General features: G+C 42.9%; 2 protein-coding genes across 2 annotated transcripts in view; one reads left to right on the plus strand and one right to left on the minus strand.

The window, feature by feature from the left end:
* The first annotated feature begins 538 nt into the window (after positions 1-538).
* Positions 539-8,106, plus strand: Smlr1 (small leucine-rich protein 1). The gene is made up of 2 exons (XM_013516680.1): positions 539-813; positions 7,869-8,106. Exons 1-2 carry the CDS (start codon positions 675-677, stop codon positions 7,952-7,954), a joined length of 225 nt encoding a protein of 74 aa, XP_013372134.1. The 5' UTR covers positions 539-674; the 3' UTR covers positions 7,955-8,106.
* A 3,452-nt stretch (positions 8,107-11,558) lies between these two features.
* The window catches only part of Epb41l2 (erythrocyte membrane protein band 4.1-like 2), a gene marked incomplete in the record, with an annotated part of 155,239 nt that continues 140,602 nt past the window's right edge, over positions 11,559-26,195 (minus strand). Inside the window, 2 exon segments of the mRNA XM_013516681.1 lie at positions 11,559-12,797; positions 25,970-26,082. Coding sequence (XP_013372135.1) covers positions 25,975-26,082 — 108 coding nt within the window.

Here is a 26,195-nt window from a genome sequence, read left to right on the forward strand (position 1 = left end):
TTCCCTTCTGAGGGTCTGCACTCTATTTTTCTGAGTGTGTACTTTTAAATTCTGCCTTAGAAATCCCTGTATGCCTCTTCCTGACTGCCCTGAGAATTCACTGTCCCAGGTGGAAGTCAGTGACCCGCAGCTGCACAGCGCTGGGCGGGGTGAGTCAAGCGTTCCACATCCTCACTCCGGGGACCTCCTCAGGCCCTGTCCAGCGACAGGTGGTATCAAGTAGGGATGCAGAAAAATTTACATTTTTTCCAGACAGACATATGTTAGGATGACTAGTAAGTAATTTCTGACCCTGAAATTTAGAAATTGTAGTACAAATTCTTCCTATGGGCGTGTACAGGAGGAATGTCCCTTAAGAGCGGGCTGCTCCAAGTCAGCTCTGGATAAACTGAACACAGAAACGTCGGCCGCTGGGGTCGCCCCACCTCTGTCAGTCTCCCCGCCTCATCTCTCCAGGAGTTGAGGAGACTGACCGCAATTCCTGTATTTACACTTTGCAGCCCGGTTACAGAGTAACCTGCCAGCGATCGCACAGCGTCCACCGGGCTATTTAAACAGAGCAAAGTCCGCACAAGTTCCCCGGAGCTGGGCAGAGCGCAGGCCAGCGCCCCAGCAGAGGCAGCTGCGGACCCCAGCTCGCAGGCTTGCTTCGGAGTCCTGGGTCCCCAGAGCCCATGCAGTTGACCGTGGGCCCGGTGCTGTCCGCCTTCCTGCGGGAGCTCCCCAGCGGGTTCCTGTTCGCGGGGGTCTTCCTGCCCGGGGCTCTGCTGCTTTTCCTCCTTATCGCCTGCTTCAGGGTCAGCCTGCTGGAGGGTGAGTGAAACACTGCCTGCGTGTCTAGGCGGCCTTCCCCAGGCAGCAAACCTTCCAGACACGCGCCCCACCAGGGACGGGAAGCCGGACTCCGCTTGTCACTGAGCCCTGTCCGCCCAAGGCCGAGGCGCCCTCGGGAAGCGGCCCAGCCAGCACTGCAGACCGAGCTGGGACCAGAGGCCTTTAGCAGGAGAGCCAGCAAGGAGGCCTCCTCTCCTCTCTGTCCTTGAGGCAGAAGACTTGGAAACATCAAAATATTATTCATAGGCTGCCTTCTATATGGGACAGTGTGTGTGTGTGCATGTGCGTGTGCGTGCGTGTCCCTGTGCGTGTCTCTGCGTGTGTATGCACTCATAACTGGGTAGATTCACTGCTTCTCATCTACCGAACTTCTAAGCAGGAAAGGTTCCAAACACTGAGCTATCACAGTGTTTGGCAAATGTAAACCCCTAATAAATAGATATCGACTTTGGCATAAACTTCCCATGAGCTTATGGTATTTCGGTGAGAAAGAACGGGCAGGTATACTTCTGAAAGCTCAGGGTGTCTTGGAATGAATGATCATTTGGATCTCAGATTGAGACTATGCTATTAAAATTGATAAAACTGGGCTGTGATTAGGTAGATTGCATGTTAATTCTGTATCCAGTAAACATTAGATACCATGGGGGTTAATCCTTATTTAGCAATATCAATCCTTATTTAGCAATATCAATATCCGTCATTCAGATGGATGCCATAATGTATGACCTAGACTTGAATGGCAGAGCAATTAGGGATATTTATGTCTATGATGAGATTTAGAACATAGAAAAATCCTACAGGACATACAGTGTGTTACTGAGTCCCAAGTTTTGCATTTTAAGCACTCACACACCCATTTTCATTTTGTGTGTACATCTCATTTTTATGAACGGCCCTCCTGTTGGGTGATTAAGCTATAGTCCTTGTCATTCTGTGAGAAGCCTACGAAAGTCCTTCTCCTTATTAAGTCAGTTCAGCTTCCATTCCCCAAGACCAGTCTGCTGAATTTTCTGCTACTCAGCCACTCATGATCATTTTACTTCAGAAAAGGAAGAGGAAATCAGGGTCAATCTCCAAGATCCCGGCTATCACTCTCCTTCAGTCTTTCAAGTTGGTTTAATACCCAGCTACTGCGCAATTTCCTTGCTGAAGTAAGTTCGCGGTTGTTTAGTGACCCTTGTCAGTCTCATATATCCCAGGCTGCCCTGCCCTCCCACCCTGACACCAAGCACCCTGGGGAGCATAAAAGATGTGGATGTCACCATCGGGAATTTGAACACTTCATGTAGTTCCCAAGTTCTATCTCCAGCTGCTTCTTTGGCAAGATAAAAATTTTGGTATCTCAAAAAAACATGTATGAAGCATGAATAAGGTCAAGATCGTTTTGTGGGTTTCAAAGTCTCACTGGCCTCTGCCTATCAGTTATTATAGATCAGATAATTTAGTGGGACATCTGACATTTGGGGCAGACTGCCAAAGAAGGTGGATCTGGGTTTTTAAAGCTTTATTTAGCCCTGGGAAAATATCTGTTAATGTGTAAAAAACATAAGTGAGTTTACAGTACTTTATTTAGATTACTGTATGGTATAAGCACATCATGAGCTTTCAGAATGTTCCAGAAAATTTACGTCACAGTCAGGAGTACATGCCCCGCTACTGCCTTACCCAGGGAAGTGCTCAAAGAGTGCATGCCACTGTGATTATTTGCACTTCGCTGTCTTCTGTCTTCAGCACAGTCCTGCCCAGGAAAGCTGTCCGGCGAACAAACAACAGACAAAAATTATACCTTGAGCTTTAGCTCTGTAAAATTGGAACTGCTAGTGAAGGATCCCAGAGGAAAGAACGGAAGGCACCAAAGAAACAGCCTTCCTTCATACTTCCTTCTTCCCTCAGTCCAGATTCTGACAGGCTGATGAGCTCATCCCGTCTCACCACTGTGACTCCTTCCCCTAAAAGCCTCTGCTTTTTGCAGCATAGGATCCAGCCCAAGGGGCAGCAAGATGTCAGCCTCATCCACTTTCTGGGTAGAATCCTTTGAACAATTTTCAAGCTTTCTGCCAACATGCACCAGACTTCTTATCACAATAGTTTTCATTTGTGCATTTGACTAATATTTGTGAATCTACCTACCTTAGTCTGCTCTCTTTCTCTATAATTGAATACTATAGGCTGGATAATTTATAAGGAAATGAAATTAATTTCTTCCGGTTCTGGAGTCTGGGAAGTCCAAGTTCAGGCGCTGCGTCTGGTGAGGGTCTCCTTGATGGTGGGCACTCTTGACAGGGCCCCAAGGCAGAGCATCCCCTGGTGAGACGGGCGCACCTGAGACACAGAGATGAGCTGATTATTATAACAGACCCCCTCTAACCACTCTGCTCATGGAGGCAGAGTTCTCACGACCCGACCGCCTCCTCCTATAGGTTGCACCTGGCCCCACTTACCATCTCAGTCGAGACTGAACTGCAACATGAAGTTTGCTGGCAAACTGAACCATAGCTGTACCATACACCAGGGTTTGTCCTAGACACCAGAACAGACTTTTACTATGGGCTTTCACCATGGAAAGAGAACAATCTCAGCCCTAGAAAACCACCCAAGGTTGGAGAGGTGGCTCAGTGGTAGAACATTTGCCTAGCAAGTGCGCAGACCCGAGTTTCATCCTCGACACTAAGGAAAAAAAGAAGAAAATAAAAAAGAACAAAAGAAAGAAAGAAAAAGGAAACCATAAAAGACATCTGACAAAAGCATCATCAAAAGTTAAAGATGTTACGAATCTGTTTCTGACCCTGGCCTCAGTCAATATCTGGGGGAAAAACTGAAGAATGATCTATTCTTTCTTTCTTGAATATCAGACTGAGCCCTCTCACCAGAGGCAGGATCAGCAATGCACGGAGCCACCTTGTCCAGTGGCACCTATGTTCGCTGGTTCTCACCGAAGTATGCTGAGCTTCCAGGTTATACGGAGGTAGGGAGCACAGGAGAAGCCAGAAAGCACAGGCGTCTCCGTCATGGCATAACAAAAATCTGTGCATTCGTCGGCCACGTCATGCATTGGCATTCTCATCTGAAGCTTGTTGTTTCAAAATGCTTGTTCTTCTGTCACCATTTTCCTAAGGAGAAGTAGTAATATTCTCTCTGCAGTTTGGGAGCCAATGAAAATGGGATCACTTGGCCCAAGCTAAAATATCACAAGTCTGTATCTCCATTTAGCAACACTCACTTAAAAACTGTAAACAGATGGGCAAATGTCACATCATTTATCTTCCAGCCAGGGATGTGGCAAGTGTAATCATTCCTATTTTGTCCCTGTAAAGAGAGGGACATTGACAGATTTACTGGTGTGCTCGCAGAGCCCCAGAGTCCTGCATGCTAAAACAGAAAACCAGCTTGCCTCTCTCATACATCCTGGACCATCAGACAAGAGAGCCTTTCTAAGACGTGATGAAAAGCATGTGGAGGTATTATAATCATTCAACACTAATCCTTAGTCTTCAAGCCTTAGGAGGTAATGGTGCATGTAAATTTAATTAGTAGGTAGAGAACATCAATTTTCACACAAAGGAAGAGAGAAAATTCTCCAACATCCTGCACTCTTCAAGCTGTCAGCTGCCTTGAGAAGTAGCTCTTAGGGTGGAGGTCTGCGTCTCAAACTTTCCATGTGCAAACCCTTCACCAACCAAGACATCCTCATGTTACATCCCCTGGGGAAGTTTATCTCCCCCGCACCAGTCCTGAGATTTCTAAAACTCTACTTGTAATGCCACCCAGCCCCCAAAATATCATCAAAGAGCAAATCATTCTCTAAAATAACCAAATTGCCAATATTAGTATTGTTTACATTGTGTCTATTGGATGCCTTAGAATTTGCATGAGGTTAGATCCAAAGTAAAGTAGTTGAAGCTGGGCATGGTGGCACACGCCTGTAATCCCAGCACTCTGGAGGCTGAGGCAGGAAGATTGCCACGAATTCAAGGCCAGCCTGGACTACATAGTGAGTTTAAGGCCAGTCTGAGGTACATAGCAAGACCCTGTCTCAAAAAAATAAATAAATAAATAAACAACAATCAAAAAAGATATTTGATCATGTTCTGGCCTTTCACAATTTTCATTCTAAGTCAGACAACTGAAATATTGAAACTGTACAGAGTGTCTAAGCATTTTCTTATGTACATGTTAGTGGCCAGCAATCAAAATAGAAAAAAAATAGCTATGTGAAAAGATCAGAATGAACGAAGATTTAGCTGAGTGAAATGGAGTTAAGCCAAATAGAGTTTGAATTCCAGCTCTGTAACCATGGTCCTCCAATCTTTTGAAGCTTGAGCTTCCTGGTCTGTAAAACAGAAATAGCCGCAGGGTCAAGCTAGAGCACCGGTGTGGGGATTAAGTGAGGCGATACACACGAGGTTCTTAACAGTGCCTGTTCTGAACAACTGTTAGTCATCATTACTCCTGGTGGCTTATAAATTCCAAGAAGGCAGTGTTTGTGTCATTATAATGACAGCTATTGTGTTTAAAATTGCCTTAAAAAATAATTAAGCAAATTACCTTATGTTACCTTGAAAATAACAGAGGCAGGATTTCAGCCCTGGCTGCTGACTCTGGAACTATGCCTCTCTGCCAACACACAGGACGGGAGTTTCAAACACCGAATATTGTATCTGCTGAATGAGTGAATCTTTTGGCCCAGGCAAACAAACTTCTGACCAGCTTCAGAAACAACTGGGGAGCCAGGTGTGGTGGCACACACCTGTAATCCCAGCATGTCAGCACTGGGGAAGCTGAAGCAGGAGGGTTGCTGTGAGTTCAAGGCCAGCATGGGCTACAAAGTGAATTGAAAGCCAGCCTGAACTGCATAGTGAGACCCTACCTCAAAAAGACAAAATAATAATAATAATAATAATAATAATAATAAAACAAAAGTACCCAACTGGAAGAATTTTAAGTAAGGCATGAAGTTCACAAAAGCTGTGAAGGAGTTGTTGAATTTTTATAGGAGGAGTAATTATTATTAATGGTGGTTCCTAACATAATGATCTACCCCCTCAGTCAGAGAGATATTTCTGCACTCAAGGCCCAAGAAGGAAAATAAACCTCACTGCTTGCAGACTTTCCCACAAGAGCAAACTCACATGTTTTCAAGGCCACCTATCTTGTCTAACATCTCTCTGCAAACCCTCAACAGATGCACTGAAATAAAGCACTGGCCCGACCGCAAGCTCTTGTAGAGGAGGCTATGCTATTTTATTTCTTTCTCTCTCCATGGGGCCTTATTCACTGGATGGAGACTCATTGTAGATGGATGAGCTTCCTCTTATTCCCTCTATTTTTCTTCTCTGCTCTTACAGTTCTCTTCTTTCAGTCTTATTGAGGTCTCCTGTTTTCAGCTCTATGATTTCTTTGCTGGTTCCTTGTTCACAGCACCTGGTCTTCAGTTAACCATTGGTAATTTAGAATGAAAAGGAAGCAACTGCTCATATTTCAGTGAGTTCATAGTCTAAGCCATGGGCCATTTCCAAGGAGTATCTTTGAAATAGCAGTAAGTTGTGGGGAAAGGCCATGTAACCTGGTGCTGAACGATCAGTCTGACTCTGAAGTCAGACTGCCTGGGGTCAAATCCTGAACTCATTGTTTTCTGTGGTCTTCAGAAAATTGCTTCATCCAGATTTCTCCCTGTCTCAGACTGCTGATCTTTAAATTAAAAATATACTGGTGACTAGCTTATGTCATTGCAAGAATTAGAGAAGAAAAAAAAGAACATTGGTCTCTTTGTTTAAAAAATTAGACAGGATAGCTCATGCAATGGGCCCCACGCTGTACCTGGCACATAGCAAGGGCTGCACAAGCACTGCCTAGCAAATCTTGAGGCTCATGTAGCTGAGGGCTGCCCTCCTCTCCACACATGCATCTTCTCCTGAGTGAGGCAGGCATTCCTGAAGGCCAGAAGAATCCAGGCTAGGAAGAATATGTATCTCCTGGGGTGCACAGCATATGAAGTATTTAGCAAGGATAAATTGCACGTATTTCATATGGGACCTAAAGAGAACATTTCATGTTTGATTCCATCAACGTGTTTGTTGTACCACCCATGCAACTAGAAAGTCCTGGTCTATGGCATGATTTGACTAGTTGTAATTCTGAAAATAAAAATTTTGAAGGTAAAAGTAGGGTCATTTAGTTGTGTTTTGGTGGCAGCCAGGATGTTTTTGATGGACCAGGAACATCCCAAGGAATATGTGTTGAGATCTAAGCTCAGGCCTAATTTGGTTATTGTCAGAGATACTAGTTGAAGCTGCAGGTGAGGCTAAGAGTTTACAGAAAGATGGTATATAACAAAAGGTGGAGGATGGACAGAGAAGGGGCCTGTGCCTCGTAGTACAGAGGCGAATTAAGAATTAAGGGGCTGGGGATTTAGCTCAGCGGCAAAGCGCCTGCCTGGCAAGTGCAAGGTCGTGAGTTCGGTTCCTGGTACCAGAGAAAAACAAAAAACAAAACAAAACAGAGAATTAAAAAATGCTTCTAGATTTTGTAAAAAGGAGTAATTACGATGACATCAATGAGTTTTAACATCTGAAGCTACGTTGCAAGGGGTTACAAGAATGGGGAGATTGTGAAAAGTTGAAACGGTTGTAAGAGGTTGCCAAAAGCTAAGAGAGAAGACTAATTTTTTGATAAAAATTCTTTTGGGGACAGGAAGCAGGGTAGAACCTCTGTTTTACTCATTTCCAATTGCTGCCCTACACGTTTTTGAAAGGCTTACTGAGTATAAGGGTCTTAATCAACAACATCTGAATGTAAGATATGCTTAGCATGTGACAATGTTTATGACAGTGGGCATGTGTCTACTCTAACCAGGCCCATTCTTTAGAAGTGGCAGAGCCCAGGGATCCTACAACAGGACCTGCCCTGAAGCCGGGGCTTCTCTAACTCACCAGGGCCACAAGCATCATGAACAGTGGCCAGCTGCCACTGATGAGCTGTCAAGGACCAATGACAGCTCTCTCCAAATTATTAACTGGTATTTTTCCTTTCAGTAAATGAAGAACTGTCTCCGACTCCTGATGGCCAACCCAAGTGCAAGGGCTGCTCTCCCCTGGCCCGGCGAACGAAACGGAGGTGACCGTTGGAATGGATCAATGGCTAAAGCACAATGAGCCTCTGATCACAGATGAATGGTCCACACTTGAGCTAATAAAGTAGACTAGCCAGGCATGGTGGCGCACACATGCAATCTCAGCACTCACGAGGCTGAGGCAAAACAATCATTGCAAGTTGGAGACCAGCCTGGGCTACAAAGTGAGCTCAAGGCCAGCCTGAACCGCATAGCGAGATCCTGTCTCAAAAAGACAAAAATAAAATAAAATAAAATAAAATAGACTGGTAACTAAAATGGCAGCAGGAAAGGAAAAGAAAGAGGGCTGTTCTGAGTCACACTGAGGAGTGTCTTCTGTGAGACTCAACTTTAAAGGCAGCTCTTCAGGACGTGCCAAGAACCTGAAACTTTGTTGGATATGCTCAATGGACTGGACACATGACGCTTTACTGTTATTACAGCTATGTTTACTTTGAAAGGCATCTTTTAAAAATGAAATTCTGGGGCATCATTATTGCATAATCCCACAGAAGCCCACATTACTGTTAGAGGCGAGGGAACTGGTAGGGAGCAAGTGAACAGCGAAGGGTGAGAGCCCTGGGAAGAACCCTGTGGATGACCCAGGGACAGGCCTCCAGCCTGCTCATCTGGCAGCAGAGGAGTTTGCATCTCTCCGTTTCCTAAGTACGCTCACAAATCATCACTGTGACAAAAACGAGCAGATTCTCCCAATACGATGCATGGATCGCTCACCGATGTTGCTCTCAGCATGTGACCCGGAAATACCGACAAACTGAGGCTGGGAAAAGGAAAGAATAGAATGTTCACATAATTCCAGACAAAATTAATGCAAGTCTTTGCCTGTAAAACCAAACACCAGAGAACTAACCCTAAATACAGAAAGAAGTCAACATTTCACTTGCAGAATTCTCTCTGAGCCAACACAGATAACTGAAAAGAAATATTTCGTTCAAGGTCCTAGTTAAAACAGATTATGGTTATTATTGTGTTCTCCCCATATATCTAGTTAACAGGAATAGAAGACATTCGGTACGACCTAAATCTGATTGTATTTCAGTTTTCCCACATGACTCTCCCAGGCTATTAGTGATTCACTGTGTGAAGTAAATTTGGTCACCTGTAAGAAATGCACCAATTTTGGGAGTCAGTCAGGTAAGACTGTGTGGATGACAAAAAGCAAATAGGCATCACTAATGCCAGTATGTCTTGCCACACCCTAAAATGCTTTGCGTTGTGAGCAGTGTTTGCATAAAGTAACTCATTGTCCAACTGAAGGAACTTCTCCATTTCCCAGTGCTCAGTTACAAATGTCTGCTAGCACTTTCAGATGGAGGTAATTTATAACAGTGTTCATGCCATATGGAAGAAATAACATGGTTCTTCAGTTTGGGGAAGGATCTCTTTTTAGCCCCGGGTAGAATCAACTTGTGTAAAAATGCTTTCTTTAACAGAAGGTGTGAAAGGATGCCTCATATTCCCACTGCAGGCAGCTGCCAGGCAAATCTGAGGCTCAGTCACCAGCGTTTACTCCATCTTCCTCCAGAAATAGGCCCTTCGGAAGCCCGAGTTCTGCCTCTGGTGGCTGCCTGCCCACGGTCTGAGCCGTGGTGCTAACAGCTGAGCTTTAATCATGCATGTTCTCTGCAGCAAGCATAACCAAGTAGTTTAAGGCAAGACCTCTTTTGTTGCCACTAAGGTGGGAGTAAAGAATATCCAATGAAAACATTGTAGATTCATGAGCTTCCTTTTAATGTGGAGGACCACTAACATGTTAAGTTTTCCCACAGAGAGAACAAGTCCCAAGTTCACTATCGTGTTTGAAAGGCACCGCTAGCAAATGTCAGTCGTCTGCTGAGCACGGCCAAGCAGGTGCATGGTCACACGTCTTCACAGGCTTACAGGCTGCTTTCAAGCTCAGCCATCTTTACAGCTTCTGCCCAAACAAGCTGTCTCCATCTGGACCTGGCCTCAGTCTCCTCACCTTACCCTACACTCAGTTCTCTCCTATGCTCCAAAGCTTCTGGTTAGAGATCACAAATCTCACCACCTGAAATGGCCTCAACCCAACAGTTCTGCATCTGAAATAGCTCAGACAGTAGAACATTAGAGATAACTGCCTCCATTTGAAACTTTCAATAAAACTCTTCAATGGATGCTTTAGTTCTGTCACACTACCATTATTTGTCAGTGAAAATCTGCCAATACTTTACAGGGCTAACCCAAATCAAGCTTTCCGCTTCTGTTGTTGCCGGTGTGGGGAATCTGGGTGTTGACAGAGGTGGTCTGCCACCGACTTGCAGAGATGATCAGAAGAGGCCTCTGAGGTCCTATCGGATCTACACAACGGCATATTATCTTGGCTTAGGAGTGACAGAATGAAGGAGGAAACATGTATTCAAAATTTTTGATTTATAATTACCATCAAATAGACTGGGAATTTAAAAATATCCTGTTTGAAAACTTTTAAATCTGTATCTCAAAACCTTGTTAGTCTCCTTTCCTATTTATCACTTGGGGCTTTGAAAGCTGTTTACCAGTGAGACGATGACATCCTGAGATGTAAAATGGTAAGCAACAGAGCTGTACTGACATCACCAGCGGGAATAACTCCCAACACTGCTCTGAGTATTTCTTTGGGTCCTAGATCAGCAGGACAGTCCCCCTGCTGCCAGGATCCCAGGCTGTCCTCGCCCTTGCCGTCTCCGCTGGACCACGGTAAGCCCTGACTGTGTGCAGCGCTTCCTAGTCCCCCGCACTCCAGACAAACTTTCTATCATGCTTTTCTCAGATGGAGCGAGGAACACGGTTTTCAAGTGCCTGGGAAGGTCCTGGATTTAAATATGAATGTTATATCACAAGCCCTGTGATGAGAAATGTATTTACAGAATCACACTTGGTTCCACAACATTTCCCCAGCTTGGCTTGCAGAGACAGCCTTCTCCAGAGAGCTGTTGTTTTTGTAACAATTACAGGGAAAGTGAGAAAGGCCTTTCACAAGTTGCGAGATAATTTAGTGGGAACAGATCTCAAAGATGACAGTTATGCAAATTATATTTAACACACTCACTTCGAATGGTTACAGAGAGAAATTCTATATAACATTTCAAAAAGGAATATACCCTGTTGGCCATTTGCTGTACGTTTAAAAGAAAATTAAGCCCATAATCTGATGTGCCTTGGCAAAGGCTTCACAAGGAAGCATCCCAAATACACTTGGACACGGCCCTCAGCAGGGACTGGTCTGCCTGACACATTAAGGCACAGTGTACACGTGAAACAGGATTCAGATGAGACAGCTAAAATATTTCCTAAAACAAAACAAAAAGTACACAAAGCAAGCAAGCAAAAATATCCTTTGGAGAACGTGTAACAGCCCAGGGTGCATTATGTAAGCAGGCAGAAAGAATCCGGTGTGCTGAACATTAGATTTGCAAACTTTCAACACTGCTTTCACCACTTCAAATCAGTGATGCTGGCAATGTCGTCAAATGCTAAAACAGAGCTGAAAACAGAACTGCAAAATGCTACATTCCACAAAATACTAGGGCTTCTGATGAAAAACATCACTCCAGTTTATTTTTTAAGACGTTATAAAAAGAGAAGTGACACGTTTAGAGAATAAACAAACTTTATTTTATAACAGTATTACAGAAAGCAAAATATCATTTAATACAACTTGAAGCGGCTATAAATCTAATCTGGCATCATAACTATACATAGGGTCAAAAGCAAGGGGAAAATGTTCAATACAGTTAATAAATCCCTATCAGGCCTCTGGTGTCAGCTTTAAATGGTTTAGCTTCCTTACAGTCAACCAAAAAACCACCGTGGCCCCCTACTCCTCTCCCCAGCATCCTCAATCTGTACGAATCATCAAGCTATCTGAAAGAGATATATCTGCTCAATAACAAAAGGTCAGTTTTACATATAGACAAGGAGATTTAATAAAAAGCAAGGGTACTGCCCATGTGTTCAGATAATGAAAGGAACTGGAATTGGGAAATGTTAAGAAGGAAAGCACTAAGGTTTTAAGCTGCCTGGCTCTTTTAGTAGGAGGGAAGGAACAGCTGTCTCCCCCGCTCCCTCCTGCTCTGGACGCTGTCAAAGAGCATGTGTTTGAGAAGCACTGGCACTCTGGTGCCACAGGGTCTCTGAACACAGTGCGTGGTCAGTGAACTTCATAATTCTCCAGTCTGGAGAGTCTCCGACTTTCTACAGCAAGTAAAAAGTCACACGACTGGAAAGTCAAAAGGGTTCAATATAAAAAGACATTCCAGTGAAATTCTCAAACATTAGACAATTTTCAAGATGAAAGAAATGCTTTTAATTGGTATTAATATTTTCTCAGACAGTATATTGACTGCAATCTGAAAACTCTGTAAATATTTACTGTAAGAATTCAATGGGAAGAATCTGGAAGGAGGAAACCACTATCTAAATTAGTCACAGAGTTTCCTTTCTGCACAACAGCACCTGTTCAAGTGAACAGCACCTTACCAGCCCATGCTGGCTTTGTTCACTGTCATGTGAGCAAATGGGTTATAAAAAGCAGGTAGTTGTACACAAAGTAAATAGAAAACAAAATCAAAACCCTTTAATTGGGGGAGAAAGAACCAAGAATATTTAGAAGTGGTTATAAAACAAAGTAACGTATTAAAAACGCAGGGAAACAGTATAGACCAGAGCTGTTAAGGTAAGGTTTGGTGTTGGCATTTTAATTCTTCAGGCTTCTGGTCATTGTTACCAGCCGTAGCACAAATTTGCTGGAGTAGTGGTGTGGCATTAAGTCTCGAAATGATCAAAATTCTTCAGGTTCATGAAGTTGAACGTGTGTTTAAAAAATGACTTTCTAGGAGAGAAAAAAGAGACAAGGCTTAAATATTTCAAAAACAAACTTGGAAAAAATGCTAAGCAACAACATTTTCAATGAAGTAATCAACTTATCTGCTAAGGTCTAAGTACAGATATTTACCAGAAAACATGTGCAAAAGACTGTTCCAAATCTGAGGGTCTTAAAATTTCTGGAGAAGTGACAAGTCCACTACAACTGGCAAATGTGACTATATTATAAAAGATTTAATTAACATAATAAACAGACAATTTATATAGGCCAGTGGTTCCCTCTAACTGGCAATTTTACAGTTCCAGTTACCCACGGCCAACTGTGGTCCAAAAATATTACCCGGGGAACTGCAGAAATAAACAACCTTCAATATGAAAAGAGGGGGAACAGTGGGTTTAGGGCTTGAGCAAGGCATTAGCAAAGGATCTGAGTGAAAGCAAGTCTCACCTGAGTATAAAGAGAATGAGAAAGTCTCAGGGAAGCCTATAGTCAAGTATTTGTAGATAGGAGAGAAAAGTAAAAACAAAACAACAACAAACACAATGGTGCAGTAGCCAGATAAAAATTTAAGAAGGCAATTGTTTCATTTTCTATTTCAGACTGGTTAGAAACTGACAATCAGTAAGTAATTAAAGAATTCAATAGAGTAGTAATTAACGTCCTTTCCAAAAGACATTGATCTCAAAGTCAATTAGAATGTACACTCTTTTTGTTAGATAAAATGAAGCCTTATTTTAATGAAAAAAAATCCTAGTTATTCAGATGTATCACAGGATATTATAACATCCTGATTATTCAGGAGAGACCGATTAATCAAATTACTGTTCCCCTCCCTGTTGTCTGCCTTAGGCTATTTCATTACTCATTAGCACTTCCCTTCGACTCTAGGCAGGGGAAAATCAATGAAGAAAGACAAGTCTTCTCCTGGTTAGTAATAATGAAAAGAAATGGTATAGACTGATGTAGGTATCGGTCAAACTGCACTCGGGGGTTGTGTTAGATAGTTAAGACATTGGCAGGCCCAAAGGACAAATGGGGTGGGGCCCAAAGTAGTATTCACTGCTAGTTAATTAAAGAACAGAGACATCAATCTGTTACAGATTTATAACCATCTATTAGGTCTCAAATCCAAAGCGACTCCACAGAGCACAATGACATTTTAATGACAGTGCACAGTCCTTCTACCTGGCCACCTGGCCATCGAACTCTAGAACAAGGCACACTGCATTCCTGCTTGCGGTAGCCTACAGCTCAATGGTATCAAGAAAGGAAATGCTCTTTAAAGACCCTCTGCCTTGGGCTGGGAACTGGTCTAAATTAAAAACATCTTTTATGAGTTCCTTACATGATTAAAGCCCCTGGGGAAACACTGACCATCTAAAAGGGATAGGAAGACATTTTGCAATTCCAAAGTAACCTTTAAATACAATGTTGGTAATCATTATAAAAACCCCAGTTCCCCCGGGCCCCAAGAGTAACTCTCCTGTGCATAAAAATATACCCAAAGGCATCTGGGTGCAGATGCCTTCCTGGTGCTGCCTGCCTTGCCCTTGAAGGCAGTACTCTGCATCAAACACTTCTGCACAACCGCCTACGTGTCTTGACTGGTTTTACATCAGCGGTACGAAGCTGAGCACCAGGGAAGAGCAGGTTGTTCAATTCCTTGCTCATCAGGAGCTGATGTCCCAGGGCGAGGTTATGGAAGAGCCTCAGTTATACTACCTGTGCTGCTTCTTCAGGCACCGCGATCTGCACTGGCAAGGGAGCACATGTCATTTAGTAAGCACAGCTATCACCTTGCTCAAACTGTATGAGAAAATGAGCTCCATGAGCTTTTGAAATAGTATTTTAGATACAAACTGATTAAGTAAAGTATATTAAAGACTTAGGATGTATCATGTACATGGACCAAATGCCTTCAGTGAATGTAATCATTACATGTTGCAAACATGAAGAAAAAAATAAGCAACAGCCATGAAAATGGGGAAAGAGGGCCTAGAGATGAAGAGAGGCGGGTGGGGGGAGGGGAATAAAAAGAATCAGCGCGCTAAGTACATGCATCTACTCGCTGCTGCAAATGTACTACTAACAGAAAAACAAGTAAAATGTGAGAGAGGGGGGAAAGAAAAAATCTGAGAATCTAAAACTCTGCTACAAAAACAGGGTACTAGGTTGCAGTCACCATTTCCTCTAGATTCTGTGTCACATTACTTGACTATGTTTTCATCAAAAATACAAACTTTGTATTGAATCATAAAATTGTAAAGGAAGCTAAAATTAGATGTGCTTCCAAGATATTATAGGAAACTAGGAGTGTGTAGGAATCGAAGTTAGATCTTGATCTCAAAAAAAGTCCTCAAAATCTACTGAGCTAGATATAGAGAGAAAGATTTAGTTACTCGCATAAATTCCAATGTCACTATTCCTACTTATTCACAACAGCCACTAGGCAGTGTAACATAGCATACTAATTTTTTTTCTGGGAGTTTACAAATTTACAGATGATAAACCTGACATGCTCTAGGATTCCAAACAGCTTGCAGAAGCAAAAAAAAAAAAAATTAATTTTAATGTTAAATGAATTTTTTTTTTATTCTTTAAAAAGCAGCCAATTGAGCGTAACTCTGAATTAGCTGCTGAATGAGGTGGAACATCTGGCTTCCTTATTGCTGTGAAGGAAAGCGAGCCTGAGGTTTCACAGGTACATATCCATGTATCTTTTCTGATTGTTATACTTAACCACAGAAACGTGTTCCTCAGTATTACACACAGCTTTAGAACTGGGGAAAAGAAAGATAAAGATGGAATCACTAACACCACTGGTACACTGGCACTGCACATTTATTTTATTTTATTTATTTTTTATTTTTTTGGTTTTTCTCCAGTACCGGGAATTGAACTCACAACCTTGCACTTGCCAAGTAGACACTGTGCCACTGAGCTAAATCCCCAGCCCGGCACTGCACATTTAAAATTTAAAATTCTTCTGCTCTTTGGCAAGTATCTGTAAGAAATTCAATATGTTATGGGATTTTTTTACAGACTAGATTTTAGGTCTAAGTGACTGATTGCATACCCCAACCAAACTGAAAACCAGATACTGTATCTTCACATAGAACAGTAAAAGTTTCAAGAACTATTTCTTTTCCTTTGTTCTCTTTTCTTTTCTCTTTTCAGCTTGAATGTTACCTCAGACTTGTAGGTGTCTGAACAACGCAATATATACTGACAGGCATTAATCATAAGCATTAGTTCAACCTGCTTTTACTAGTACAGCTTCCTATGATTTGCCTCAAGTTTGCATAAAGTCACAGCTGTTAAGTATGTGGATTCTACTTCATATATTAGAATTATGTGAACAAAAATACCCTGAACTATACAGTATCAATAAATATTTTAACTGTTAGTCATATTCCCTGGTCTGTGTCCCCCTCTTTTGGCCAACGTAAGTAAAGGTCAATGTACCGAAATCCCGTCCAATCACAGGTCTAGGTTTATACTGAATTCCTCAAGGGCTCATGCTGGTCACAGCCAGAGGCTCTTACCCCACTAAGTGTACTGACATGCGCAGGAGAGAATGAAGCCTTAGTGTGGACATGCTGCAATCTCATCTGAAAAGCACAACCTCCGTTTCCAGAAACCAGGGCCTCACATACAGATCTCAATCTGGAGAATGCTTTACTCCAGAAATCAATTCTGTAAATTGATTTTAAAATGCATTCACAAGCCACCAGAAATGCTGCCTTCCAGTGACAAGGTACTCATGGAGAGAGAAGACGCAATAGAAATGCAAGAATATGGATTTTATCCAAAATAATGCAAGAAGGCAATCCAGATAATGCCTTAAGAAAACAACATTTCTTAAGTGAATGAAAATTAAATTATCACAGAGCAGTAATATAACCAGAGATTTTGGAAACAGAAGTAAAATATTTACTTAAGACACCATTCAATTATTTCCTAAATAAAAATGCACTCAGATGTAAAGCTCAATTTTATATAATATTATTTAATGGGTTTGACCATTATTTTTAATGCTGAGGTTTCACCTTATTCTTCTCTGGTTTGCTGGAACACATCATGGCTGCCAGGAGCCCCATCTTCTCTTGGGGCTGTCCTGGGGCCCTCGGTGACCCATGCATGTGGTCTTTTAGGATGGGTGGCCCTACTGACCCTGTCATCTTACACTCAGTGGCACAACACAATTGCACTTCAAAGACAAAAATTCAGTTCAGAGTTTCTAGAATCAGTTACAGTTAAGAATGTTTCCTTTCAGAAAAGGGAATTTTAAGATGTTGCCTGTGTCTGCATTTCCCAGTTGCAGCTGTGTCTCTTCCTACAGAGGTTTGTAGAGGAAGCCTCCACCTCCCTCCAGCCTCTGGTCCAAGCCCTCATTTACTTTTAGCTTTGCAAAGAATGAACCAATTACACGGCTTTCCTTAACGTGAACAGCAATTTTCATTTGGAATTGTTATTCTCAACACATTCAAGTTGCTCTAAGAAGGACTAGCAACCTCAGAATATCCTGTCAAACAAAACACCACCAATTCCATGCAAAGGAGCACAAGTTAAAAACGAATGGATGAGTGAAGTTTAACAATTATCCTACTGTTCACTCACATTTAAATTCACCGCTTCTCCTTTTCCACCCATGTATATTTCTGATGTGTGAGGAAAGCAGAAATAAGACATTCTTCTAAGCATGAATATTTTACAAAATATGGCTTAGCTTCTTCACCTAGCTTTGCAACCTCAAAGACTTTCTGCTCAAAATAAATTTTTCAAGTCAAGTACATTGGTGGGAGTCTGTCTGAAAGACTCCAATGAAGAACCCTTCTGCAAAGCCATACACAGTGTGGAGTCAGACTGATGACTGAGGGTGGCTCTGGCTCTGCCCCTCACCAACTACATGACTTGGGCAAGGGACCCGCCCTTCTGGACCTCGATGTCCTCACCCACAGACACTAGGAACTGAGAAAACAGACGATGAAACCCTCAACACGGCCAAGCACAGAGCAAGCACCAATGAAGTGTAAGCTAATATTATAGATTTTCAGAGACGACATTTCACTCCTGGTTTTGCTTCTAAATTAAAGTCAGTTCTAGTCTTGAAGATAGGAATGTCCGGTTTAGTTTCTCCGTGAATAATGTGCTTGGCCAGTACGGTGGTTTCGTTGCAGGGTACTTCATCTAATCTGGTGCCCATTTCCACCAATCCTGTACACTACCGATTCATTACTAAAAGACAGTGCTGGAAATGCTGCTCCGGCATTTAAATACCCTGTAAGAAGGCCCACCAAGCAATGAGATACTGATGGAACGTAAGGCCCGTGACACCTTGGACAAATCTTTCAGCTCTGCTCCCGATAGCCATGCCCTAGTTTTTCTCCATCTCTTGCCTCTTGCCCAACCTCCGTTTATCTACAATCTCCCCGAGGCCCTGCTGAGCTTTCCTGGCACCCTCCGTCAGGTGAGAGTTTCTGCTCCTAACTGTCACAGTCCTTTATTGAGCCTTCTTTGAAAACATACTACTGTGTACCCCACAGGTATCTGGAGGCATGTATCTGCATCTTTCTCCCTTACACACAACTATCACAGTCCCTTGAACGATATGGAAGTTCGCACTGTGTGTTCATGAATCCAAGAATAAAAGTTACAGGGGCCAAGTGGTAGTGTAAGACTGAGGAACACAGGATTGGGAAGGGAGAAGTCCAAACAGAACTGCACTGTGATTCTTGAAAGGAACCACGAGTCACTGTTTCCCCATTATTTTCATCCTCCAGTTTTCTTCTTTAAGTGGAAAAACACTAGGTTCGTTTTCTGTTTTCTTTTGTTGATTAGCTGTATCTCTGATATCCCAGGAGGACTCTTCTTTAAAAAACTGATCTGTCAAATCTCTGAAGCCTTGACAAAAACTCCGAAGACTGGTCAGCATTTGACCTCAAAGCTACTATGGTCTTCTGGTTCATTTTGCTGGGTCAAATCTTGTGAGAACTCAACATGAAAGCGTTATACAACGTATTAAAGCTTCTTTTAAATAACAAGGGGACTAGGCAGAGTTACGTGACACAGTTTAACCCAGCTAAGCTTTTGTCAGTCTTAGGTTTAAGACCGGCAGTGGAGACAGACAATAAAACATTTCTCTGTAGCATCAAATAAAAGTTTAAAAAACAGTAACAAAACTCTTAGGAGAACATCTTTGAAGCACACATGAAAAGGACTCAAGTTTTTGTTTTCCTTTTTCTTAAACAGGAAGGTTAGTGGGGAATTAAAAGAATTCATCTCTGGACCCAATTTTCTTATTATCTGAGCAAGTATGGGAAAAAACCACTTCTCTCAAAGTTAGATAAAGACAGTTATCTTCAAGAAAACACTGCTCTACACCGTTGGCAGTCAGTCACCCTCTCTCCACCCAGAGAAACGTACTGGAAGCCACTAAAACATTTAAAATTTCTAGACCTCACATTTTTAAAAGAAGAAAGAAGTACATTTAGTTTCCATGCAGTCTTTTTAACCCAATATATCCAAATTATTATTTCAACAGCATGCATCTTTGAAACTGTCTGTGATTCATACTTATCACACGTCTCAACTTGGACCGGCCACATTGCTAGCTCAGCAGTCACCAGTGGGTATAGCTATCGCTCTAGACAGACAGACAGGTCTAGGGGCCACTTCCTCTCATGCTAACTAAACTATTCTGATGCATGAAGGGGCCCAGACATTCTTGGAATATAATCTTCCTGAGGACAAGAGTATCTTAAAATTAACATACACACAAAATTGTTAATTAGCTGCCACAGCAAAATTCTTTTCTACTACCCACAACATTTACATGTTCAAAAATTATTTCTGGATTATCTAACAGAAAAGTTATTGAAACAGACAAATCTATAACTTAGTTTTTATAGATGGATGGTATTTTATGATTTCCAAAGTTAAGAGAACTCCACCAGATTAATCTCTAGGATCTAATTTCCTCATCAAAAAGGCTGAGGAAGGAAGGGAGACGAGGATGCCATTTAAAATTACATATTCTTAAATATTCTCTTAATTTCCATTCCCTTAAACAGGGTACAAAAGAGGCTACTAAAATAATAACAGCCACCTCCAAACCTCCCAGAGTCCAGAGCAGCCGCAATGAGGAGGAGGACGGGCAGCAAGGCCCTCAGTCTGAGGCAAGATGAACTGTGCTGGCCCGGGGTGACTGCTGCTCGGAGGGTGCCAGGTCCTCCCTGGCCCCCATCACTGCGGAGGCACAGCAGGCTCAGTGTCTCCTGGCGCCTAACGCTTCTAAGATTACTGGCTGTCTTCCAACTGTAAGCACTGATAGTTCAAATTCTGAAATCACTGTATGAGCCAAAAAACATAACCCTAGGCAAGGTCTGCACCTCTCCACTTTGCCAATGTTGTCTTCCCCTCTGCCCTCTTCTTGGCATCATTTTTAATCCACAGTGATAATAAAAAAAACTGGGGTGAAAAGTAGCATTTGTGCATATGGAGTTAACAACTTAAACACAGCTAGAAGAGAGTAAAAATAATAAGCTCCTGACAAAAAAATAGATCAAGGGGTTGGGGGTATAGCTCAGTGGCATGGTGCCTGCCAAGCAAGCGTGAGGTCCTGAGTTCAATTCTTAGTTCAAAAACGAAAAACAAAACAAAACAAAATGATTAAAGGAAACTAACCATCAATTCCAAGAAATATACCTTGCATGTGTGCATGTGTAATATATGAATATTACAACCTCACCTGTAATGAAAAATACAATTAAAAAAGTCTTTTTCCTCACAATTAAACAGGGAGGTATTATTTCCTAATCAGACTTATAAAGAGTTTTAAAAATGTCTTCCACTACTTAAATCAGCCAAGGTCTCAGCACACAGATGCTCAGAAACAGTCCCTGGGTCTAGACTTGCAGAAGCTCTGAGAACAGCCAGGCAATTCGTCGGAAACCCTTAGTAGCTCACCAACTGTAATTTTTAGAAGACACTGACCTGGAGAAACAATGAAATTAATACACAGAGATGTACATGCAAGTATGATCTTTCAACTGTGTGCACAACTGTGCCGATCAAGAGAGAATTTAAATACCCACTACCCTAACGGGATCTACTGAAGTAAACCATCACGTACGCATTCAATGGCTGTCGCAGAAAAGAGGCGGCAAGAACAAGGAAAGCGGTCCCCAGCACACAGCTGAGGAGGAGGCAAGCAGGGCCACAGCCCGGCCTCCCTGGGCGGTGGGGGTGTAAGCGTGCCTGTGCGTGAGGACACACGTGCACCACGGAAAGCACCAGGACAAGGATGGATGGCTTCATCCCGTTCCCTACTATATCTCCCTTTTCAAAAATTATAACCTGTCTTTTATTACCAGCAAAAGCAGTTTCATTTGGAAAACTAACACAGTCAGTAATGATTATATCCAAGCACAAACCCTGGATGAAGGGACTAACTGGCGTGGGAACACCTGACGGGGGCGGCAGCCAGCACCTCTTTAGTTGGGGTGTTCAAATATATTATTAGAAACTGACTCATTGATGACACCTGCCACATTTATAAATGCTAAATTTGAACATTCTATAGCATTTCAGGGTAAAAACAGGCCGTGCCTAAAATAACTAAACCCAAACTGGCTTTTTGTTTTTACAGAAGTCTTCATTTTAGGTGTGAATAATCTGTATTGAAAACTAAGCTGTAATAAGATGCTAATTTTAGATATGAGACTAACAAAACCAAATAAAATAAAATAAAAATGCAATATATTTGATATGCTTGAAAAGCTCCTGGCTCCTGAATATAGAATCATCATCAGGAAGTCAACAGGCTGGTGCTTCTCTTTAAAGGACAGATGATGTTCGTCAAGCGCACGTGTAAATGAGTGATTTCGGATTAGCCAGGGCTCGGTCCTGCAAACATGTCAAGTCAGCTCGCTAATGCTAATTTCTGTTTCACTTTCAAGTTCAGGCTTTGAAATCCTGAACATCACGCTGACATTGAAATGGTCTGCACACAATACCGCCTTCTTTAGAAATGAGTATTCACACATGCATGCTAAATCAGAACGCAACACTAATTTAGAGTTACCCACAGTGAGCTAGGGACATGACTCGTAGGGCTAAGACTCATGGTTTACCAGGTTTTTAGTCTTCTCTGTACCAGCTCTATGAAAACGGTTCTGGTTCTGAGGCCTGGTGCTCTTGCAGCTCTCATCTTGCCTGGACCTCCCCACTCAGACCCTACACATGGATCGCTAATTCCACATCTCTCAAGAAGATATTTCAACTGTACCTGACTTGTAAGAACAAAAGGTCCATGCTCATTCTGTAAGTTACAAAGTCTGATAACCTGCCCTGGAAACAAACCCTTCTGTAAATTCTATCATCACCCCCAGCTTGCAGATGACTGCGGTGACGCATGGAGAAGTAACCCGTGCAAACCACACAGTCAGAAAGTAGAACTCAACTCAGAAAGCTTGCAATGCTGCATACACTAGCAGACTACCTGGGACACTTCTAGTCCGGTGGTGGTGAACCCACAGCACGCATGCCACGGCGGGCTGCTTATACTTCTGAAAGCTCTAGAAGGTTTGCCATCACTGTTGCAGTCAAAGTGTGCATGCATGTGTGTGCGTGTGTGCATTTAAGATGGGCCTTACACTTCCAGGTCCTCTGCAGAATTCCTGAGGCAGTTGGTCTCCCCTCTATGCAAGACAGAACAAAAAATTTACTCTTGTTTTCAGTCTGCTGAGCAGATGACTGACCACACTGCACATGACATGTGAAAAACAAAGTCACTTATTCCATGATGACAGGCAGCTTCTCTCTCAGGCCGGAAGCAGAGTGACTGTGATTCTCTTCTGCCTCCCTGTCCCCATCACGCTGGGCCACTGCACCCTGTGGTCCAGCTGCACTGGTGTTGCGCTGCTCCTCTCAGGCTCAGTGGTTCCCCAGGACTGGCCCTTTCTGCAGCTTTCTTCATAGCGCTAACTCCTACTCAACTTGAAGCTTAAGTGGGAAGATGTCTCTGATACTCCGTTCTGAATCACAGCTCTCTCTGTTTTGTTCCTACCACATCAGGCACAGAACGCAAAAAACTTGAAACTATTCTGCTACCACCAACTCACTGTCCTTGAGCACAGGCCTTATCTTACTTGCTATTTTCATGATAAAATAGCAGATGATACACAGTAGGCCTTCCATGCCTTCTGCTGAATGAATGAACAAACGCATGAATGGGAGAGCGAAGAGATGAGGGCCGCTCCCTGTCATCTCATCCTTCAGCTGCACATGACTCTTGCAGGAACGAGGGTCTGCTCCCTTCTGCTCACATCTACAGTTACTCCCGGAGCCAAGAGGCTCATGTGATGGCAGCTCAGAGGGCTCATTCGTGGCGCCAGTGGAAGCAGGGTCTCAAGCCCTCTCCTTGTGGCTTGTTCTTTCTAAAGCCACAAGAACCACACCACCAGGGCGAGGCCCGCCCTCTCCCCGTGATCAGGACTCTAAAGGAACACCAGCCCACTGGCTTGGGGTTGGTAATGTTTTATCTCCATGTGAGGGCTCATTAAGTACGCATCTGGAACAAGCTGGCAGGAGGGCAGGGTCCTAAACGGACATAAAAATGTTACAAAGACTGAGCACAGTCCCATCTGAAGTGTGTGTTCTTTTAACAGACTACATTTAGCTCCTGGCTGCCTCAGAGCTGCCCTCCACCAGCTGAGAAAGGCATCTTGGACAGTTCCTCCTCTGCAGGTTGTTCTTTGACCATCTTCTGTGTGACCCTGCCACCCCCACTTTCAATGCTTGATCAAAAGCTCAGAACTCCTCCAAAGGTCAGGAGGGAAAGCAGCAGACGCAGCGCCAGCAGTTCCTCTTCTTCACTGACTTCCAGACACGGCCCTGTGAGGCTCCCTGTCTCAGCCCGCCCGCCCGGTGCCTGCGGGATCCCAGTGGAGCAGCTGGAAGGCAGCTGAGGAGGAGAAACACACTCTCTTCGGCTGACAGTCCAGCAAAGGAGTTTTCAGCAGCCAGCTGTAGCCGGCAGGCGTGACGGGGCTAAAAATGACTCTGAGATGCTGCGGTGACTCTATTTATCCTCAGACTTCAGACTCAGGCTCGTTTCTCAAGTGACAGGTTATGCTTATGTTAGTGCAGTGCCCCGGCCTTTTTTCTGATAGCACTTTACCTGCTTCAGAGCACTTATTAAATTAGGCTATACTTTATTAACTGTCACACCTCCCCTCCTGGGCCATATCCTCCTCAAGTAAATGGACGGTGTTTACTTTGTCTACCACTGAACCCCCAATGCCCAGCTCGCCTTAGCACCTGTGGATGGGCACCTGATAAATATTTTCTGAATGGATGAATGAATCTTGTCAAATTTATTCAGTTGTTTGCCTTATATATGAATTCATACTCTCATTTCATGAAACCAATTATTAAGAAATCTTATCAAACTGGCCCCTGGGAAACATAAACTTCAAACACTGTGTGTGGGTGTCTGTCTTTCTATGCACACATGGGCACATCCACTGAAAAAAGTGAATATACGATGCCAGGAATAACCAGTACAACTCACTCACTTTAAAACTTACTACAATGTTTGCTCCAAGTGAAGGTGAGATATAATAATGTTTTCAGTGGTTACTAATTTTGTCATATACTGCTGATTTGATTCACAAATAAGTAACTGATGCATTAGCTTTTAGGGGAAAAATACCCACTGTTCTCACATTTCATTTATTATAAACCACATTTCTTATTAACTTACTCTATCCTTGTAGTAAATTCCACAGTTCGGAAAAGCAGAGTAGCATCCTGAAGACTTGCCCCATGTTGCCCAGTGTGGCATTTGTAAAGATTTAAATACAGCTTTCAGTGTTCTGGCTCTTAGGTAAGAATGCTCTCAGTCTCCCATACATAACACTATCAGGGAGACTCCTCTCAAAATAAAATGACAAAATGCTTACATACAGCACAGTACATTTATTCAGGCACCTAGGTATTATGATTTGCTAACATTTTAAACAAGTTGCCCTTACAGCCCCCATGATACACCCTGTGTTAAGAATAGTATGTAAAACACTATTTTTAGTATTTTATATCTAATGATATAAAATCGTTAGATATGTCAATAGAGAAATGTCAACTGTACCTCTCTTTACCAGCAACAGCAAGAGTTGTCAGACTGTCACTCATTTAAAAAATTATGTAATTTTATTGAAAGACACTAAGAACATCTACAAATAGAGAGAGTCGCTTTATATTCATGGAAAAGAGGACTTGCTATCATAAAGATCTAACTATTCCCACAGTGAACTTGAAATACCACAGAGCTAGGGATGTAACTGTGGCAAGCACTTCTCCTAGCCTAGCATGTGCAAGGTCCCAAGCCAGATCCCCAATAGCACACACACATAAAACCCCACAGGCTTTAACCTTACAACCTATCAACGTGATTATGAAATTTATATGGGACAGAGAAAGTCAAGAATGAAGAAAAAACAACAGTGGAGTGACACACCCTACCAGATAACAAGACCCGTCATGAAGACACAGCAATAAAGACAGCCTAGCGGTGATGGTGAACCTTTCAGGGCTTTCAATGGTACAACGCCTGCTGCAGCACGAGTGCCATAGGTTCGCCACCACCATCCAGGTACATTAACTGCAGCAGGGACAAACACACAGACCATGAGACAGTGCCAGTACCCTCATTCTCGTGGGTTACCTCACCTACTTGAGACATGAAACTGCAGAAAGATTAAAGAGCAAAAGATGAGCTCTTCAAATGACAGACCTAGAACGCTGCCTACTTCATAGAAAATACATGAATCACTCTTTTTCATCATACAGAAAAGGCAAGTTCTCATTTAAAATAGGAGTGACAGAACCTTCCTCAAAGGGTTAATGACATAACTTAGACTAGTACACTTGATAAACAGTAATGCAAAACATAAATGTTTATGGTTAGCAACCTTAAAGAAATCATAGTTATTGACATGACCTACCCAACAGGTCACAAAGTTTATAATTATATGTACTTGAGCAGCTGCACTTGAAGATTAAAAATGCCTAAAATAAATCCCAATACACTAAGAAACGGAGACACTGATAAAAAGTTTCATTTCACAGGATCACAGAACAGCCGTGAGAAGACCACAGCAAGGGCACCATCTTACCTCGGTTACTCTTCCCCTTCCTCCGCCAGCTCTGTTTCTTTGTGCACAACGACCCTCGTGACCGACATGTCAGGGTGCTGCTCTCGGGCCTCCCTGATCGCCTGAGCCAGCGCCTGCGGGGTCAGAAGAGAAAAAAGCCGCAAACTGAGGAACGGGCTCCACCTCAGGATGCACACTCGTCACACGGGGCTCACAGGCAAGCGACAGTGGCCTTACTGCTTTTTGG

This window comes from Chinchilla lanigera, unplaced genomic scaffold (assembly GCF_000276665.1).
Source record: "Chinchilla lanigera isolate Chin_1 unplaced genomic scaffold, ChiLan1.0 scaffold00035, whole genome shotgun sequence".
Lineage (NCBI taxonomy): Eukaryota > Metazoa > Chordata > Mammalia > Rodentia > Chinchillidae > Chinchilla > Chinchilla lanigera.